Raw genomic sequence first — 20550 nt, 5'->3', positions numbered from 1 at the left:
GTTCATTGAGCTTCTGAGTTACTGTGATTTCTGTTAACTGTACTGTGCTGTCTCACCCTGTATCGTGTTTCTGTCTGTCCCTCAACGGCGCTACGGATACCTAGTAGCGCCCTATAAATAAAAATTTATAATAATAATAGCTTAAGGAACTACAGTCACCTGCTGTCCTGACAGGACGACCCATGGATCTGCCGATGTATTTCACAGGTAGAGAATGGCAACTCAAAGACCAGACACCCTGCAGCTTCCAGCCATCAATTCCCATAATAAACATCACCTCCTCCCCCTGAAGTGACTCCTTATATCTAGGGTCAAATGTCCACAGTGGTTTCCCTCACTGGGCAAACCCCTTGGTTTCTCCTTGTTAAGAATTGGCGGGTCCTGGACTAGCGGGTTGGAGAGGGGAGTGGAGATGAGCTGTACTTCCACAGAGACTCCCCTGCTATATTGTAGACCAAATGTCTGGAGTAGTCTTGTGTGAACAATGGATACTAATTAGCCTCCCCATTACTAGTATCTTGCAACCTGATCCCTACCCATAACCCACCTGGGATGAGTTTACAGATGAAGTTATTTGTACAATGCAAAATCTGTCCAAGGGAAAATCCAGTTACAACAATAATCAGCAGTACAAACAAGATGGAAATGGACTGTTACAGCACAGGGACATGCCTGATGAATCCCCTGCAAATGTACTAATAGAATCTGTCCCATTAGCAGATTATACAGATCCACTAGACAATGGGTCCGCGTCATAAAGGAGAGCAAAGCATAAAAAAGGAATAACTTTGAACCTGGTCAAAACCATGTTGCATTGGAGGGGGAGGTAAATTTAAAATGTGGGGACAGATTTATAGTTGGTGTAGGTCATGTCCGAGTTCAAATTTAAATTTCAGTGTAAAAATAAAGCTATCAAGAATTTGTGTGTTAGATGAAAAAACAGCCAGTATTTATCTTATGTACAAAATAATAAATTAATTTGCACCCCTTGTATTGTAACATGGTTTGTCCCGGAGAACATTTACTCCTTTTTTTTTTTTTTTTTACTTCCCTTAATGTCTCAGGCCCAATCAGTATGAAGGGGCTGATAGTGGAATGCTAGATCCGGGGTGTACCTGGCCTGTACTGCACGCACAGGGATATTCTCAAACGTCTTTTAAAAGATCAGGAGAATCCCATCAATGCCTTTAGTGTCTATAGGAAATGGATGCTCACTTTAGGTCCCCACATACCTCTCTGGGAACAAATGCAATGTCTGTAACAGAGTTTTGAAGAAGCAGAGGATGAGGTATGGTGACAAGGACTTACTGACACTGAAATGTGGCAGGATCAGTGTTATCGAGTGAATACTGAAAAATGTCAATTGCAATATATTTTGTTCCATTCTAAAAAAAGGACTGTTCAGTCAGGGTAAGGGCCATCCCAAAGGATTATACACTGCTGCTCAAGCTGCTATCTTGGGGGAGACTGGAGAAGAACTGCTGGGTGAGGACGTTGTACCTCTGACTACTCAGAAAGGATTAGGTGAAATCCTCCCATTTGGTGACTTGGATGGAGAAGAGCTACCAAGTAAGTACCATGTAGTAGCATCTTCTGATAATTTGCAAGTGTTATTGGCACCTGAGACTGTGTCTGAGTTAGAACAGAATTACAGAAAAGGCCAGTTATTCACCTGTTGTGTCTGATAATGTTATATCTAATGAAGTAACGCAGGATACCGCATGTGTGCTCTCCGGGGCAAGTGATGTACAGCTGTACCCAATTGTGGCAGAAGAGAATCATAAACTTGCTCAACATATGATCTCAGCAGAAATCCTGATTACAGACTGTATGACAGAATTAATGGGAGAGAATAAAGGAATTGTCATGTCAGAGGCCACTACCATGGGGCTTTGGGAAAACTACTCCTACACCTTTCCCTATGCAGAATTGGCAGATGAGGAGATGTTGACTGAGTGTGTGTCTGGGGGCACCAGCACAGCGAGATTCACCAGCCCCACAAGCTTTGAAGCATCACACTCCAGCTCCAAAACTGGAGACCCAGAACCCCATATCAGAGGCCACTCTGGTTTGCTGCCAGGAAGGCAAGTCTGAGTCCAATGAGGATTCACACCACCCCGATGCGCCAGAGGCGAGGGAAGTAGTGTAACATGTGGATGTGGTATCGGGGGAGGGGAGATGCACTCCAACATATGTAAAGGGGTGTCCACAAGTGATTCAAGTGGTTTGGGAGGGGAACAGAGGATTCCCCAGCATCAAACAATTAATGGAGCCCCCACATTTGCCTGCCACTTGGCAGTTGTCACTTGAGTGTTTGGGGAGGGGAGTATGGTCTCCAGAAACAGAGGACAGGCCAAAGGACTATTTGCAGTTGGGCAATTAAGGGTGGACAAGGCACCCAAGGGATGCTGGACTACAACTCTCTTACCATGGATGTGTGCACAGTAGTGGCCCAGTTTTAATGTTGTCTCATCTTATGACACAGGGCAGCATAGACCCCCAATCCAGCTGGGTGGGATGATATGCCCACACCCATGGGACCCTGGTGGGAGATTGAGGAACTGTGTACTGCTGTCTACCTTATCATCAGACCCAGGTGAAACCACAGCAGTTCAGAGACTTTGGACTTGGGTGAGAGAGGTTTACTTGGGGCAAGGGAGCCACTGGGGAACAAGGGCTAAAAAAGGGGCGGAGATATATGTGATGAAACAAGTTTGATAACACCTTAACCAGCCTTTCACTCATTTCTCACAATATGTGGATTATAACATGTACTGGTTATAGCCCTTGCTTTTGTTCCCCAGCTAAACAGAGTAAAACTGCAGTGTCTAATACATGTGGATAAGTGGACATCGTAGCTCATTATAAATATGTGTATTAAATCTTGTTGATATTGTATGGAAGCTGTTATTCATTGTCCTTAAAGCGAAACCCGGTTGACTACTCTAGACATTTGGGGGTAAATGTATCAATCTGCGGGTTCTTCAACACCCGCGTGTTCAGCCTCTCCCGCGATTAAATTTCAAGCGGCGCTGCATTATAAAGGGTTAACTTCCCTTTACAATGCAGCGCCGCTTGAAATTTTATCGCGGAAGAGGCTGAACACGTGGGTGTTGAAGAACCCGCAGATTGATACATTTACCCCTTGGTCTACAATCTAGCAGGGGAGTTTCTGTGGAAGTACAGCTCATCTCCACTCCCTTCTCCAACCCGCTAGTCCAGGACTCGCCAATGTTTAACAAGGAGAAACCAAGGGGTTTGCCCAGTGAGGGAAACCACTGTGGACATTTGACCCTAGATATTAGGAGCCACTCCAGGGGGGGAGGGTCGATGTTCATTCTGGGGAATTGATGGCTGGAAGCTGCAGGGTGGCTGGTTTTTTGAGTTGTCATTCTCTACCAGTGAAATACATCAGCAGATCCATGGGTCGACCTGTCAGGACAACAGGTGACTGTAGCTGCTTAAGCTAGTGGGGTAAAGGACAGATAATGTGGTAAACCTGCCTGACATTTATTTACTGTGTGTACATAATCTAGTGATTGCTTTTATTACAAGAAATGTACTTTGTACTTTCTAACTGCATTTGCCTGAGTGACTAATATAAATCCTAGAAGGTACTGGGTAGGCTTCCCTGGCATAGTGAGACACCCTTGTGTGGCCAGCCAGCGTGAAGTGGGTATAATTGTCCAGAAAACCTGGTATCTTCACACTGAGTTTTAAGCTTTTCACATCAGTCTGGAAACATTGGGGGAAATGCATGTGCTCCTCCAGCACAGATTGGTGCAGACTTTCATTCCAGACTTTTTCAGGTCACAAAATCTTGGATTAGAGGAAACACAATGACTTCCATGGAAGACATTTCTGTAAATTAAATTCTCACTGATGTAAGTTTAGATCTTCGAAGATGATTCCATGTCACAGCTGCAGTTCATTATAAGAGATTCTTCGGGTTCTGTGTCCTGAGACAGCATTTCACGTTCTCTAACCTTACCGCTGGTCTGGCACCGTTCCCGAGAACTTTCACCAAAGTATTATTTATGCAGGTGGCAGAATTATAGAAAGAGGGGATCGTTCTCTGGTCCTATATGGTCAGCGCCTTAGTGAGGCGGAAGGAAGTCAGAGCACATTGTCTAATCCAGGATAGATCAAGTAGTGGCTTTTCTCCGGGAAAAGGACTGGGTCATAAACAAGGCAAAGAGTTATGTAACATGACAACAAATGCAATATCTGAGTTCCAAACAGACACTGTACAAAACTAAGTATCTCATCCAAAAGAGAGATGCATCAAGATACAGTTCTTGGTCAACTACAAGTTCAAAATCAGATTACTGTATGAAGGGGCCTTCACCTTCTGGGAATGCTTTCCTCCGCCATAGGAGTACTCCTCTGGGCAAGGTGGCACATGCAAAATCTGTAGTTGGACTAAGTCACTCAGTGGGACCGCAAGCAAATCTCTCCGGATCATGCCATCTGGTTAACAAGAATCACAAGGGGGTCTCTCAACTGGTGTCAGAATCCAAAACTAAGAAAGCTAGGAGTGTCCTTTTAGCAACCAGATTGGATAGTACTCATGAGAGACTCCACTACCACTGGCTGGGGGCTCCTCTATTGTCATAAGCAGCACAGGGTGCAGGGTCACAGAACAAAAGCAATTACACATAAACATTCTGGAAATGTGGACAGTCTGGAATGCAATTCAGTCCTTTCATTCTCTTACGGGTCAAATGGCTGAAGGTATTCTCAGACAACAGGACTATATTACCCTTCAGAAATCACCAAGGAGGTTCCCGGAGCAGGACCACGATTTCAGCCGTATCAAATGTCATGTCATGGGCATAGAGAAAACTAATGCCGATCTCGGCACTTCATGTCATAGCCGATAACCTCAGCCAACAACAAGGATCCAGGAGCGTGGACTCTGCATCAGGAAATGTTCCATTTCCTAACAAAGAATGTTTGGCCTCCCTCAAGTTAATATAATGGTGACAAATGAGAGTGCCAAAATGTACAGATATTTATGTTGCCACAGAGTGAATCGATGTTCTGGAAATCCCATGGACCTTTCAACTAGGGTATGTCTTCCCTCCGTTTTCACTCTGAAAAGATCAAAATAGAATATAAAGTCATAGTAATCCTCCCATTCTGGCTACGGCACATGTGGTGTGAGCCTAAGGTGGATCCAGTTTTTGCTATTCTTGTACACAGGCTTGATTTTCTTCAGGATGACCTTGGCACTGGTCCCACCCTTTCAACTCTAAAGGTTTCTGCTCTCATATAATCTTTATTATCTATTTATTTTTCAAGCAGTGAAGAGAATGTGTCCTTTGTGGGACCATGGAATCTCCATTTAGTTCTCAACACTCTGGGGTATATTTACTAAACTGCGGGTTTGAAAAAGTGGAGATGTTGCCTATGGCAACCAATCAGATTCTAGCTGTCATTTTGTAGAATGCAGTAAATAAATGAAAGCTAGAATCTGATTGGTTACCTTAGGCAACATCTCCACTTTTTCAAACCCGCCGTTTAGTAAATCTAGCCCTCTGTCTGGTCTCTCTGAGCCTTTACAAGAGGTTTTCCTTACGGTGGCTTACACTAACGGTGGAATTCTTTGTGGTAATTACTTCTGCCGGTAGAATTGTGGAGCTATAGGTTTTGTGGTGCAGAGAACCCTTTCTGAATGTCTACACAGAGGAGGTATTACTAAGGACTAATCCAACTTTCTTTCCTAAAGTGGTGTCTACTTTTTATATCAAACAAGAAATCCTACTGCCATTCTTTTTGTTTGAAACCAGTTGAGGTTAGAGAAGGACATAAGGACAATGTGCTGATGCACATTGTGGGAGACCCATTCTCTGCACAGCTACTTAATAAAATGATCTTTAATTATGCAGCATATATGGCTGCTCTGGTGTCTGTTGCCCTCCCTAATAGTATTTTGGTACATCCCATGGTAATGGCTCCCGTAGATAATCGACGAGGAAAAAATGGTAATTATATTTACAGTTAATTAATTTTCTTCAAAATACTCCATGGCAGCCCAATTTCCTATTCATGTTCTTCAATATGTTTATATATTATATGAACAGCTTGGAAAGTCGCCAAAAGCAGGAAGAGGAAGAGCTGCACTATATAATACCTGGGGGCATTACTAATTTCCTGTCTCTCCTCATAGGTAGAACTGATTAAGCCATTGGAACGGCTAACATGGAGTATTTGGAGGAAAAGGAATTAACTGTAAATATAATCCACTTCATTTTCAAGACACATATAGACCCTGATCTTCCATACAGGAAGGTATTATAGATGTATAATGTATATGTAATTATTTCTATCTCGCATTAGGAGTTACTGGCACACCCTGCAGTGTGAGCGGAGGGGAGGAAGGAGATCTGCTGTATGTCTTATAGTCTGACTTCTTCTGCATTCTGTATTTTCTGTGGTTTCCATATGGTGAGATCACCGATGTAACAACACCTCTGTCTAATAATATCGCTTAAAGGAAACCACAAAATTCACAAACCATTTACACCTACGTGCTGCAAGTTACCAAAAGGAGCAGACCCCGTCATGGTAACGGTGATGTCTTTTACAGATTGTTCCTTGGTTTTTTTTTTTCTGCTGCATTATGGTGAAAATAAAGTAATTATTGTAGCACTCTGGGTTCATTGATCCTTTATGGAGATGCAACATAATTTACCCCTAAGTATTTTATATTTATTCTACTGTATCACAGAATGAAATTATTATTATTATTATTATTATTATTATTATTATTATTATTATCCTTTATTTGTTAGGCGCCACCAGGTTTCCGCAGCGCCGTACACAGTACAAACAGTAGACTATACAGGGTATAACAGTACAAACCAATAAACAAAAATACCAATACTTCAGAAACTCCAGGCTGGCTGATGTAGTAAACTAGGAGCAGAAGAACAGGTAGGGGGACAGGAGGGAAGAGGGCCCTGCTCATGTGAGCTTACATCCTAGGGGAGGGTAAACAGACCGGCACAGGAGGGGCCAGATAAGGCAAGGGGAGAGTGAGTGGAGTATAGAGAAGGGGTTATGTGGATGATTGGTAGGCTTTAAGGAAGAGGTGGGTTTTCAGCGCACGTTTGAAGGAGCACAATATAAGGGAACTTTGTCCTACCTCTAATACCCCATCAGTATGTTGATTCCAACAGACAGACAAGTGGTTGTTGTTATAAGGTAACATAAACTTTTTAATAAAATTAGTAATCTTTATTGATCTTCTATAGAATTGTGTATTTCATTATATGTAAGTACAAATGTATAAGCCACAATATAACAACATAAAGTAAAGTGCGTATGTGTGAAAGAAATAACTTTCTAATCCATTCTGCAGTTTTGTGTGTTTTTATTAAGTTAAATTGTATATCACAAATGTCAGTATTGTTACATTGATGACTGTATACTGTCCTCTTCCCCTTAATGCTGCAACAAAGCTTCTGTGTTCTGTCTTCCTCATTAGTGGGCTTATAATATTATTATTATTATTATTATTATTATTATTATTATTATTATAATAACATTATATAGGAGATCTGAGGTAGCAGTGAGTCATGTGCCATCTTTAGATAGCATTAGCCATTGGGGCCAAGCTCCGAAAAACTAAGTTTTTCAGAGCTAAATAAAGTTGCCCAGACCATTGAGTATCATGTGGACTGTGGTTAATGTGGTACTTTGCCTAATACAGGAGATATCTCCAATCTTTCCTGCGTTAGGTTTTTCATAAATCAACATTTTATTTTAAAAATGCCTAAACCATGCAGAAAAAGCAGTTTCCACATGGCAGGCCTGGCCAACCTATTTCTCTCCAGTTGTTGTAAAACTACAAGTCCCAACATGCCCTGCCAGCTGGCTACTGGCAAAGCATGCTGGGGCTTGTAGTTTTGCAACAACTGTTGAGCCACAGGTTGGCCAGGCCCCGTAGTGTGGATACACGCAGTCTGTCCTTCCCGCTCTCAGGCTTAGAATCTGCCCCTATTATAAGTCATTCATGTCTCTATCTGTTGTGTTATACACAGATGGATATTACATAATATTTCAATGTTTTCTCCTCTTACAATGTGCTGTTTGTCTTACTCTTATTTATGTGAATGTGGCCATATACTTCATTGTCAAACCAAACATGGTGATTCGCAAAGTACCGTAAAGTAGGTTCCTGTCCTGTTTACCTGGAACGGAGACTTCTTCAGTAGGGCCTACTAAATACAAGTCATGGACATCAAACTAATGTGAGGGCACATTGCCATATAAGATCCCCTTTTGGGACACATCTATTAGGATCTATGTAATAAATTTATTCATGTTCCTACTGAAAGTGTCACAAACATTTTGGGGTAAGGTTCAGACACTATCTTCTCCATATTATTCATAGGTTACGTCACACCTCTATACTTGGGTGGGTTTAATACCTAATTCTAAGGGTTGTGGATTTCACTTTGCTATCTCTGAGGCAGTGACCCCTACGTTCACATTAAATTACTAGGGACAGCACACATCGTATACGGCTTTATATTAACAAAATCCCTGTTCTATACGCTTCACAGGTCAACGCCCCCTCCCTTTCCAAGGCTTTCTCCCCACAGACCAAGCCGTGGATAAAGCTGGGTGAGGCGTTGGGTACGGTCCTTTTCCATTTGTTGCCTAAGATTAGTGGAGAGATCCGAGTGACTACCACAGGTGAGAGAACAGGTCCAACCAAAGTCAGGGTGAGGGGCAGACCGAAAGATGTGCATTGTGGGATGTCTGTTTGAAGATAAATAAAGGGATATTGACAATATCTAATCTTCATCTAAATTTTCTCCACATAAATCTCTCGCCAGGAGATTCCCTGAAGAATTCGGGTTCTTTCCTCTGCTCTGCTGTCGCCATCGGACTTCTCCAAAGCACAGAGATGAAAGTCAACTTGGTTAACTCCTGTCTGTTTGCCAATGAAGTGGGAATCCAGGTAACATTTCTCTATGTCATAGGGGTCATTTGCCAATGGGGAGCTGCTATAGCTCCATCATTGGACATTATAGTAATGGCTTTAGATGTGGAAGTCCTCTCAGCCACCCAATATGCTAGGATTACAAAACCACCCTTGATTGACAGAAGAACCTCAAAGGTCTCCTAATACATAGTCAATAATCTATGATTAATTTTAGGCCTATACACTAACCAAAATATGAACCTGTGCCAAGTTCTATTTTTTTTTATACCTAAAGTTGTCCTGGTCTCTCTTCCTCTTTCCATCCTTCATCAGATGACCTCTCAGCACTCTGTGGAGTCAGTAGAGACGAGGCTTGAGGTGTCTACAGAGGGTCTACATTTAGTTGGTGCTTTGAGCGGCAGCACACCTTGTCTGATTCAGATTGGACCCTCACATTTCCGAAGTCCAGTGTCACTGAGCGGGACTGTGCTCTTGTGGGCCGGTGAAACAAATATACCTAAACTGTTAGGTGAGTAAGTACTCATGGGACCCAAGAGCGTATTCCTTGTTGTCCTGCATCTTATGCTGATCTCCAGTTTTTTTATTTACTTTTTGCATGGCTGTGAGGGGTGGGAGAGGGAGACCTGAACATCCTGGACTTGTCGGACTCAGCCGTGACCTAAAGAGAGCGTCTCAAGCAGGCTCTGCATTGTATAGCAGTGAATAGGATGATCTCTGTATTCTATATTGGTCACTGGTTTTAAAGCCACTAAACAGATTACTAAAGTAATCTCTGTATTTTATGAAGATCACTAGGATGCTCTTTCTATTTTATGGTAACAACTAGGATGCTCTCTCTATTGTATGGTAACAACTAGGATGCTCTCTCTATTGTATGGTAACAACTAGGATGCTCTCTCTATTGTATGGTAACAACTAGGATGCTCTCTCTATTGTATGGTAACAACTTGGATGCTCTCTCTATTGTATAGTAACAACTAGGATGCTCTCTCTATTTTATGGTTACAACTAGGATGCTCTCTATTGTATGGTTACAACTAGGATGCTCTCTCTATTGTATGGTAACAACTAGGATGCTCTCTCTATATGTATGGTAACAACTAGGATGCTCTCTCTATATGTATATTGTATGGTAACAACTAGGATGCTCTCTCTATATGTATATTGTATAGTAACAACTAGGATGCTCTCTCTATTGTATGGTAACAACTAGGATGCTCTCTCTATTTTATGGTAACAACTAGGATGCTCTCTCTATTTTATGGTAACAACTAGGATGCTCTCTCTATTGTATGGTTACAACTAGGATGCTCTCTCTATTGTATGGTTACAACTAGGATGCTCTCTCTATTGTATGGTTACAACTAGGATGCTCTCTCTATTGTATGGTTACAACTAGGATGCTCTCTCTATTGTATGGTTACAACTAGGATGCTCTCTCTATTGTATGGTTACAACTAGGATGCTCTCTCTATTGTATGGTTACAACTAGGATGCTCTCTCTATTGTATGGTTACAACTAGGATGCTCTCTCTATTGTATGGTTACAACTAGGATGCTCTCTCTATTGTATGGTTACAACTAGGATGCTCTCTATTGTATGGTTACAACTAGGATGCTCTCTATTGTATGGTTACAACTAGGATGCTCTCTATTGTATGGTTACAACTAGGATGCTCTCTCTATTGTATGGTAACAACTAGGATGCTCTCTCTATTGTATGGTAACAACTAGGATGCTCTCTCTATTGTATGGTAACAACTAGGATGCTCTCTCTATTGTATGGTAACAACTAGGATGCTCTCTCTATTGTATGGTAACAACTAGGATGCTCTCTCTATTGTATGGTAACAACTAGGATGCTCTCTCTATTGTATGGTAACAACTAGGATGCTCTCTCTATATGTATGGTAACAACTAGGATGCTCTCTCTATATGTATATTGTATGGTAACAACTAGGATGCTCTCTCTATTGTATGGTAACAACTAGGATGCTCGCTCTATTGTATGGTAACAACTAGGATGCTCTCTCTATTGTATGGTAACAACTAGGATGCTCTCTCTATTGTATGGTAACAACTAGGATGCTCGCTCTATTGTATGGTAACAACTAGGATGCTCGCTCTATTGTATGGTAACAACTAGGATGCTCGCTCTATTGTATGGTAACAACTAGGATGCGCTCTCTCGCTCTCTTTTTGCGCTCTCTCATCCACCACTAATACTGACCAAATTCTCATGCAAAACCATTTAATAAATGCTTTAACTTGTCGGGCGCTTTCATGGGAATATTTTTGTTTAATGAAAACATAAAAAGCTTTTTGAATAGTTGATAGTGGTTTTTTTCCCCTCTTTGAAAGCCCCCCCTGCCCCAGGAAGAGTTACAGGGTATTGAGATGGTGGAATCTTTTTGGGGGTTGTTATATGTAAATCTTTTGTTTGGTGAGAAAACTGTAGATTTCCTCATAAATCCATTTATAATCTCCTTAGGACAGTGTTGATATTTACACCCTGCTTAATTACCGGCTGGCACAGTGTTACCCATAGCAGTCTTTATATAGCCCAATCCACCCATTAAACAATTCAGTTTGCCGTCTTGCCACCTAAATCCCTGCAAAGTAAAGTAAAAGAGGCTGTAAATATGAGTAAAGGCGGGTGTTGCCATTCATCAGTGAGTGGCAGAACATTATATGTTATGTATATATAATCTGGATCATTGTTCCCCTTCTCACCATCTCTATGTCTGTCTTGCAGGCGTACTCTCAGCAGCTGGGAGTAATCTACAAACATTCCATTCATCTGGAGGATACAGCGTGGCCGGGATCTCTGCTCCCCTCTCTGATCCGTCTCCCCTGGGATCCTGCAGGCAGATCACTCTCTGACAAATGAAAGTGCCACTTTCCTGTTGTTAGTTATTAAACTGTTGCTAAAATGTTTTGTCTCATGTCTTTCAAACTAAATACAAGATTCTACTAAACAATCAATAGGTCTGAGACTTTCCCAATATCCTCTGAGAGAAGGTAGAGGTAGAAACCCACAGAGTGCTACAGGGAGGGGCTGTGCCTTATACAGAGTGTGGGGGCTGGGGGAGGGGTCAGATTATCAGTTGTTACAGTTTGTGTTGTTTGAAGTTTTTTGACGCCTGAAGAATAATATCCTTCCTGTCCTCAGGGAGCACAAAAGACATATGAATGCTGAAATATACAAACGTTTTAAAATGAACCAATAAACATAAATGGATACCAAACTGGTTTGCATGTGGTGAAAACTAGCCAGATATCCCTCACTCTCAGGGCACATGTAATACAGACAGTCCTGGTGTCCCCTCACTCTCAGGACACATGTAATACAGACAGTCCCTGTGTCCCCTCACTCTCAGGACACATGTAATACAGACAGTCCCGATGTCCCCTCACTCTCAGGACACATGTAATACAGACAGTCCCAGTATCCCCTCACTCTCAGGACACATGTAATACAGACAGTCCCGGTGTCCCCTCACTCTCAGGACACATGTAATACAGACAGTCCCGGTGTCCCCTCACTCTCAGGACACATGTAATACAGACAGTCCCGGTGTCCCCTCACTCTCAGGACACATGTAATACAGACAGTCCCGATGTCCCCTCACTCTCAGGACACATGTAATACAGACAGTCCCGATGTCCCCTCACTCTCAGGACACATGTAATACAGACAGTCCCGATGTCCCCTCACTCTCAGGACACATGTAATACAGACAGTCCCGGTGTCCCCTCACTCTCAGGACACATGTAATACAGACAGTCCCAGTGTCCCCTCACTCTCAGGACACATGTAATACAGACAGTCCCAGTGTCCCCTCACTATCAGGACACATGTAATACAGACAGTCCCAGTGTCCCCTCACTCTCAGGACACATGTAATACAGACAGTCCCGATGTCCCCTCACTCTCAGGACACATGTAATACAGACAGTCCCGGTGTCCCCTCACTCTCAGGACACATGTAATACAGACAGTCCCGGTGTCCCCTCACTCTCAGGACACATGTAATACAGACAGTCCCGGTGTCCCCTCACTCTCAGGACACATGTAATACAGACAGTTCTCGTGTCCCCTCACTCTCAGGACACATATAATACAGACAGTCCCTGTGTCCCCTCATTCTCAGGACACATGTAATACAGACAGTCCCGGCAGGGCCATCTTTTCCATTGGGCGCGATGGGCAGGTGCCCGGGGGCCCCACGGACAAGGGTGTCCCATTGGCACGGCTCTTAATGAGAATAATCCTGCAAAAGAAAAAAACCTGCAAAAAAAAACCTTCAAGGGTCACTGAGCAAGTACATCTATCTATCTCTATCTCTATATATCTATATCTGTATCTGTATACATCTATATATCTATATCTATATCTAGGGGCCCTGGTGCACTGCTTTGCCCGGGGGCCCATAATGTTGTTAAGATGGCCCTGAGTCCCGGTGTCCCCTCATTCTCAGGACACATGTAATACAGACAGTCCCGGTGTCCCCTCACGTGTAGACTGTATTTAGTAACTTTAGGTTCACCCCCTCTAATGTAGCTGGTTCTAGAGACCTAACTTGGAGAAGTTGGACATTTTGTGCAAATATTGAAGCAGGGAGCGTCCTCTTTTTCTGTTTGTAAATTGGCCTTTGATTCAGGTTTAATAATAAATTAATTTTATTTAACAAATTCAACTTTATTATTTATAAGTAACTTCTATTTTTATCTATTATACAATTAACTTTTTTTCTCCACCAAGCGATGACTGGTTCATAAAGATCAACTCGATCCATCTAATGTTACCAAGTTTCCTTCTAGCGAAGATCTGATGTCAGAACTGATGGGTAAGAATACCTCCTCTTTGCTTCCAAAATGAGTCTGTGGTGGATCCAAACGACACAAACTGAAGCTGTTTACATTATACCCTTTGTGAAAGAGACGGCTGTAAGCCCTGAGAAGGGACAGATCTACAATGTCATGGCTCGGAGCTCTCCTGGGGACAATCCTAGATAGGGGGGATCCGCTGCCCTGACAGTCCCCACGTATTACTGTATGTTCATGCATTAGGTAAAACGATTAATAAGTAAGAGGTGACGCATATTATCAAAGAACAAATTTAGACTAATTACAGTGAGGGTGTGCACACAGGATTGTGACTGAAGTAGACTTGGACGCAGACCCCCATACACCTGTCAGGAGGTATATGATGTGGGGGTGCTGGAGGGCCAGGGAAATAATCTGCCATGATGATCAGCATAGGTATCTAACCTCTGCTGACTGGACGTTTGCTATTGACTCTTGCTATATGCTGTCTCTACACTACACCTGAGCTATCCAATCACTTTCTATATGGTTCTCTTGGCATCATGTGCCTCTGTTTGGTGCGCTCTGATTTCTGCCAGTTTGTAAGGATTTTGCAGAGCAAGATGGCGACATTTGTGCAGTTATCATCCTGCTGATGGGAGGAGTTTGGCAGAGTGAGGACGTTCCTTGCAAAGTACGGTGTAGTCACCGGTGGACCTACTTTTATAAATACACAATAATAATATATATGGTATAAAAGATAGAAAAACATTTACACCAAACACATGTACGAATGTACCTTGCGGAGAAGATAGAAAGAGGAATTTGTCTTCAACCATAAACAACTCATCTGATAGAGGAAGTTCTATAAAAGGAAGCTCAGTATGACCGGCTAAGTCGGAATTTTGTGGTGCTGAAATCATAATGCTGAAAGAACATTATTGATGTATTTTATACTGCAAGATGAATCGTGCATCATTTTTACTGGCCTGTAAGCTGCTTCACTGGAGGGCAAAACGACCTTTATACCTGTTTAACTTCCATTTCCTGAAAAGACCAATCAAATTTAAGGGGAATATTCAATTAGGATTCACGGCCGCATGTGTCCCGGTACCGCGACATTGCGGATTTCTGTGCGCACTCCATAGGGCTGTGCACAGAAATCTGCGATGTTCGGTACCGTAATGGCACTTTATATAGAATAGATCGTCCATCTCTTCATTAGAGTGCCTATTAATAGCAGTATTTATATTATGTGTGCTCTCTTTGTACTTTTTTCCAATAGCCATGTTTATATCATCTTGCTGACTGTTTTCAGTTGACATAGGGAGATGTGTATATATAGAGATGTTTTTAAGTGCCACAATTAGCCATTTAACTATGTACCAATATCAAATGCAAAATCTTCTAAGTTTCTTCCTTTTTCATGATCTTTTAACAATTATTGCCTATCTACTTGTTTTATTTCTACAAATTGTCTCTTCCCTGTTTCAGAATTATATTTCATTTCCAGTAATGTTTTCTCTCCTGCCTGTTTTATGTAATTCCCGGCTCTTGAACAGTTTCCTCTCATTCTTAGAATTGACTATTACGAAGCCAATTGGCATAATGATTACTTGTAACCAATATATGATTATTACAATCCACTTTATTTAAAAATGTTTTTGTCTATATTTTCCCTTTTTCTATGAAAATGTCTAAATCCAGAAATGCAACTTTTTTACTGCTTATATTTGCCCTGAACTGTAAATTTAAATTGTTTATGTATCTAACAAACAGATATTTTTTTCATCCTGACCAGATCAAAATCACATCATCTATATATCTCTGCCATTCTAATATATAGTGTTTGAAGGGTTTGTTTTTCCAAAATGGGATGTTTTCCCATTGGGCTATGAATAAATTTGCCTAGCTCGGTGCAAACTGTGCTCCCATAGAGGTTCCACATATCTGTTTGTAATAATTACCCTCAAACCAGAAGTAATTATGTTCCAAAATGAGCATAATTGCTTTTACAATACATTGAAATTGAAGGCTATCTAATGAAGATTCTTTACGTAATGTTGTTTCTACAAATTCACAACCTTTCTTGTAATCAATGACTATGTATAAAGACATCACAGGTCATGAGTAAGTTCCCCCTTTGACAGTCAGTACTTTTTAACACATTAATGACTTGTGCCATGTATGGGAGGTAACTCTTCTGTTTCACCCCTAACAGAAAATCTGGCTATATATTCTGATAGATTTGCCCCTATTCCTTCCCACACAACATACTGGTAGGTTAAATGGTTTCCAACAAAATGGACCCTTGTGTGTGGGTGTAAGGAAATTTAAACTGTAAGCTTCAATGGGAAAGGGACTGATCAGAAAAGGCAAATATTTTCTGTACAGTGCTGTGTAATTGGTAGAGTTATACAAATGAATAATATTATTATAAAGTTTATTTTTCTGGATTTATTGGTGATTACTTATAATATACTGTATGTACAAATATCTTATGTATAGAGTTTGTACTTCCAGACAGAGGTACTGTTCTGCCAGACAGTTCCTCATTCAGTTGTTTGTTGACCTATGTCAGGGCGAGATGTTAACAGATCAGGTCTCCAGTTTGTGTCCCCACATCCTGTTGTCGCTTATTCAAACAAAAAACAGATGGATAGTGCCATAGATCAGATAGGCTTCCATGATTCTATAACACAATAGTACCAGGGCTCCTGCCAAAATAAAAGTCACTCACTCATGTCTCTACTAAGTGGTGTGAGATCCCTACTGCTGTGTGATCTGTCTACTGACACAGTGCAGGGAGGAGAGAGAACTGTACAGAGCACAAACCAGGGAGGAGAGAGAACTGTACAGAGCACAAACCAGTCTCCTGCTCTATCCCTGACATTAGTATGTAGTAAGTGGTGTAAGATCCCTGCTGCTGTGTGACCTGTCTACTGACACAGTGCAGGGAGGAGAGAGAACTGTACAGAGCACAAACCAGTCTCCTGCTCTATCCCTGACATTAGTGTGCAGTAAGTGGTGTGAGATCCCAGCTGCTGTGTGATCTGTCTACTGACACAGTGCAGGAATGAGAGAGAACTGTACAGAGCACAAACCAGTCTCCTGCTCTATCCCTGACATTAGTGTGTAGTAAGTGGTGTGAGATCCCTACTGCTGTGTGACCTGTCTACTGACACAGTGCAGGGAGGAGAGAGAACTGTACAGAGCACAAACCAGTCTCCTGCTCTATCCCTGACATTAGGGTGTAGTAAGTGGTGTGAGATCCCTACTTGCTGTGTGACCTGTCTACTGACACAGTGCAGGGAGGAGAGAGAACTGTACAGAGCACAAACCAGTCTCCTGCTCTATCCCTGACATTAGTGTGTAGTAAGTGGTGTGAGATTCCTGCTGCTGTGTGATCTGTCTACTGACACAGTGCTGGGAGGAGAGAGAACTGTGCAGAGCACAAACCAGTCTCCTGCTCTATCCCTGACATTAGGGTGCAGTAAGTAGTGTGCGATCCCTACTGCTGTGTGATCTGTCTACTGACACAGTGCAGGGAGGAGAGAGGACTGTACAGAGCACAAACCAGTCTCCTGCTCTATCCCTGACATTAGTGTGTAGTAAGAGGTGTGAGATCCCTGCTGTGTGACCTGTGTACTGACACAGTGCAGGGAGGAGAGAGGACTGTACAGAGCACAAACCAGTCTCCTGCTCTATCCCTGACATTAGGGTGTAGTAAGAGGTGTGAGATCCCTGCTATGTGACCTGTGTACTGACACAGTGCAGGGAGGAGAGAGGACTGTACAGAGCACAAACCAGTCTCCTGCTCTATCCCTGACATTAGGGTGTAGTAAGAGGTGTGAGATCCCTGCTGTGTGACCTGTCTACTGCATAGTTGCCAACATTGGCAGGTTAAGTTCCGGGAGGTCCAGGAGTCAGGTGGGCGTGTGGGGGCGGGGCTCGAAGAATCGCGCCATTAGGGGCCACAATGATGCGCCCGTGACACTGATAAGCCCCGCCTCCCCCATTCAATTTTCACCATTGCCCGGGAATTAGGAGAATTGCCCTCTCTCCCGGGAGCCCGGGAGACTGATCCAGATTTCGGGAGTCTCCTGGATATTCCAGGAGAGTTGGCAAGTGTGGTCTACTGACACAGTGCAGGGAGGAGAGACAACTGGACTTCATAGAATTTTATATAATTTTGCAATCAAAAACGTGTCTCTGTTATTATAAATTAAATAGAAAATTAAGCAACTGACCTGGAAGAGACTATTGTGTCCAGCAAACTGATGACATGTTAATCAGTAGTGAGATACAATGTCTGGATGTGGGAACTGTATAGAATAGAGTGAGAGATTGTTCTATTGCTGAGCTATTCTGTACAAGTGTCTCATTTCTCACCCTTTGTACAGTAATAATGATTATAGGAAACTGTAACTTTAAAGCACGATGAGGAAGTTTCACTGACTAATATTGTGATGGTCATTTTAGTGGAAGTGGTAAGGGTGAATATGAAAGGATGTTTGCAATCATATTTTAATTCAACCTGTTGATGAGACCGTTGTACCTGGAGCTGGTGTGATGGATGTGATCCTCCTCTGTCTGGGTGAGTGCAGTGATGGAGGGTGTGATGTTATAATGAATGGAGGAGATGGAGGGAGGACAAGGTAGAGATTATATATAACTAGGATCACAGAGGAGATGTATGAGAACCTGGAACTGGTGTGATGGATGTGATCCTCCTCTGTCTGGGTGAGTACAGTGATGGAGGGTCTGATGTTATAATGAATGGAGGAGATGGAGGGAAGACAAGGTAGAGATTATATATAACTAGGTTCACAGAGGAGATGTATGAGAACTTGGAGCTGGTGTGATGGATGTAATCCTCCTCTGTCTGGGTGAGTGCAGTGATGGAGGGTCTGATGTTATAATGAATGGAGGAGATGGAGGGGGTGCAAGTTTTTTTTTAAATAAAACTTTTTACTCTGCTTTCATTTTTTGCGGAGTATCTTAAAGTATTTCAATGTTTGCACTAATAATGTACATATTATTAATCTACTACGCATTCCAACAGCCGATCATACACAGCTCTGACGTCTAATGATGTAAAGGGGAGAAATTGGGGTCAGAGTCGCAGCCTTGTGCAAATTATCGCAATGTTTGGGGAAATCATAATACATAAAACATAGTAAAATTTGATGCTTACAATATTACGTAGTAGCATCAGAAACTCCGAAACGCGTTGCTGTCTTTTGAATTGTATTGTCCAGTATGGACAATGATAATGCTGTCGTCCCTCTAACCTACCAGGTGCCGCTTTTTCTGGTATTCAATTTGTATTATCTTCATTAAACGTTGTGATCATGTTCAATCCTGCTTTATGGGTTGGTGACAACATCTGGAAGGGTGCTAGAATCTTGTACCACTGCTAGGCAGAGTATGTAATAGAGATTTGTGGCCCCCATAGCATAATATTTATGATGGCCCCCATTCAATGGCAAGAGGTCAACTCCCCTACCCCCAGATCCTCTAATTACATCTTTGCTGTCACGATTATATCTCCCAGATTCTGCACTGGGAGATTATTTCCTTTGATATCATCACTCTGCATATACAGAGCTGAACAGCACACTGTAATGTAAACACAGGTCTCTGCACAGTACCACTTCTCTTGTACTACATGCTCAGGACATTCTCTGCATTTGGTGTCATTCTGTGAACATTGACAAATGCACAGTACAACTTCTCTTGTCTTGCATGCTGGTTGTATTTTTAATTAGCTTTTCTTCTACAGTACAGTACTATTTATTTTGGTCTATATGCAAAGTAGTTCTCCGAATCATTTGTTTCTCGGTATATGAGGACACATGCATAGTGCCCCTTCTGTTATTTTTACTGTGCAGTTCTCAGAATCTGTGTTTTATGTGTGTGTGTGAACAACTGCACAGTACCACTTCTTATATCCTATACAAAGAGCCTAAATTGCAGTATTTGATCTTATTGTTATGTATGAACAACTGCACAGTACAACCTCCCTTGATATGTATTATTATTGTAGATTCTGGTGCCAGTCATGTCGCAAGTAAAACGACGTCTGCTTTCTATTCTTCTTTTCCAAATACTGCTGGGGACAGTGCCCTGTGTTTCCTGTTGCAATGTTACAAAAGAAGCAGAGATCATTTGGGGGAATGATGGCTAGGGTATGTGAAATGCACAAGACCATTTCTGACGCACATACATATATCTCTCAATCTGCCCCTTTTGACTTTAACATTTGTTATTAGTCCCAGAAATACTGAGGTGAAATGAGACATTTTCTGGAAACAGAGCATTTTGTAAGTAAGGTGTTATCAGCCAATGTTCTGTCTTAGGTTTACTTAATCAGCATCTCCAAAATGTCTCATGTGTCCTTTTCCACAATGGAATTAGAGATGTGCGCAGACCCCCGTGTTTTGGTTTTGGTTCTAAAACCATTTTCGTGTTTTGGTTTTGCCCAAAAATCTTGATGTATTTTGGTTTTGGGTCTGGATTTAATTAAAAATTGTGAAATACAGGTAAAATTATGTGATTTTGAGCTGATTTAGTTTCTACATTACTATTTATAGCATTAACATTTATCTATAGTCTATTTTCTAATAATCTCTTCACAACTGGGCTATAATGTCTTTTTCCTGCTTCTGCTTCTTTGGGCATGCTGGGAGGTGTATTTTAAAGCTCTGAAGGAAGCCACCCACTGCATCCAGGAGGCAGCTTCTCTCCTCTATTTCTCCACTCCCGGGGCCCAGGCTCAA

At 42.0% G+C, this 20550-nt stretch overlaps 2 protein-coding genes across 2 annotated transcripts in view; both read left to right on the top strand.

Moving 5' to 3' along the window:
* PHGDH (phosphoglycerate dehydrogenase) overlaps positions 1-11894 on the top strand; it is a 28587-nt gene extending 16693 nt beyond the window's left edge. The window contains exons 9-12 of the mRNA XM_075178762.1: positions 8574-8706; positions 8850-8974; positions 9272-9467; positions 11715-11894. Of these exons, the coding sequence (XP_075034863.1) occupies positions 8574-8706; positions 8850-8974; positions 9272-9467; positions 11715-11842 (582 nt within the window). The 3' untranslated portion in view covers positions 11843-11894. The remainder of the gene's footprint in view (positions 1-8573; positions 8707-8849; positions 8975-9271; positions 9468-11714) is intronic.
* A 6728-nt stretch (positions 11895-18622) lies between these two features.
* The window catches only part of LOC142097133 (integrin alpha-M-like), a 79916-nt gene continuing 77988 nt past the window's right edge, over positions 18623-20550 (top strand). Inside the window, exon 1 of the mRNA XM_075178738.1 lies at positions 18623-18657. Within this exon, the coding sequence (XP_075034839.1) occupies positions 18633-18657 (25 nt within the window). The 5' untranslated portion in view covers positions 18623-18632. The remainder of the gene's footprint in view (positions 18658-20550) is intronic.

Source organism: Mixophyes fleayi, chromosome 7 (assembly GCF_038048845.1).
Source record: "Mixophyes fleayi isolate aMixFle1 chromosome 7, aMixFle1.hap1, whole genome shotgun sequence".
NCBI classification, from domain to species: domain Eukaryota; kingdom Metazoa; phylum Chordata; class Amphibia; order Anura; family Limnodynastidae; genus Mixophyes; species Mixophyes fleayi.
The sequence above is the reverse complement of the archived record's forward strand: the minus strand, read 5'-3'. Positions and strand labels throughout refer to the sequence as shown.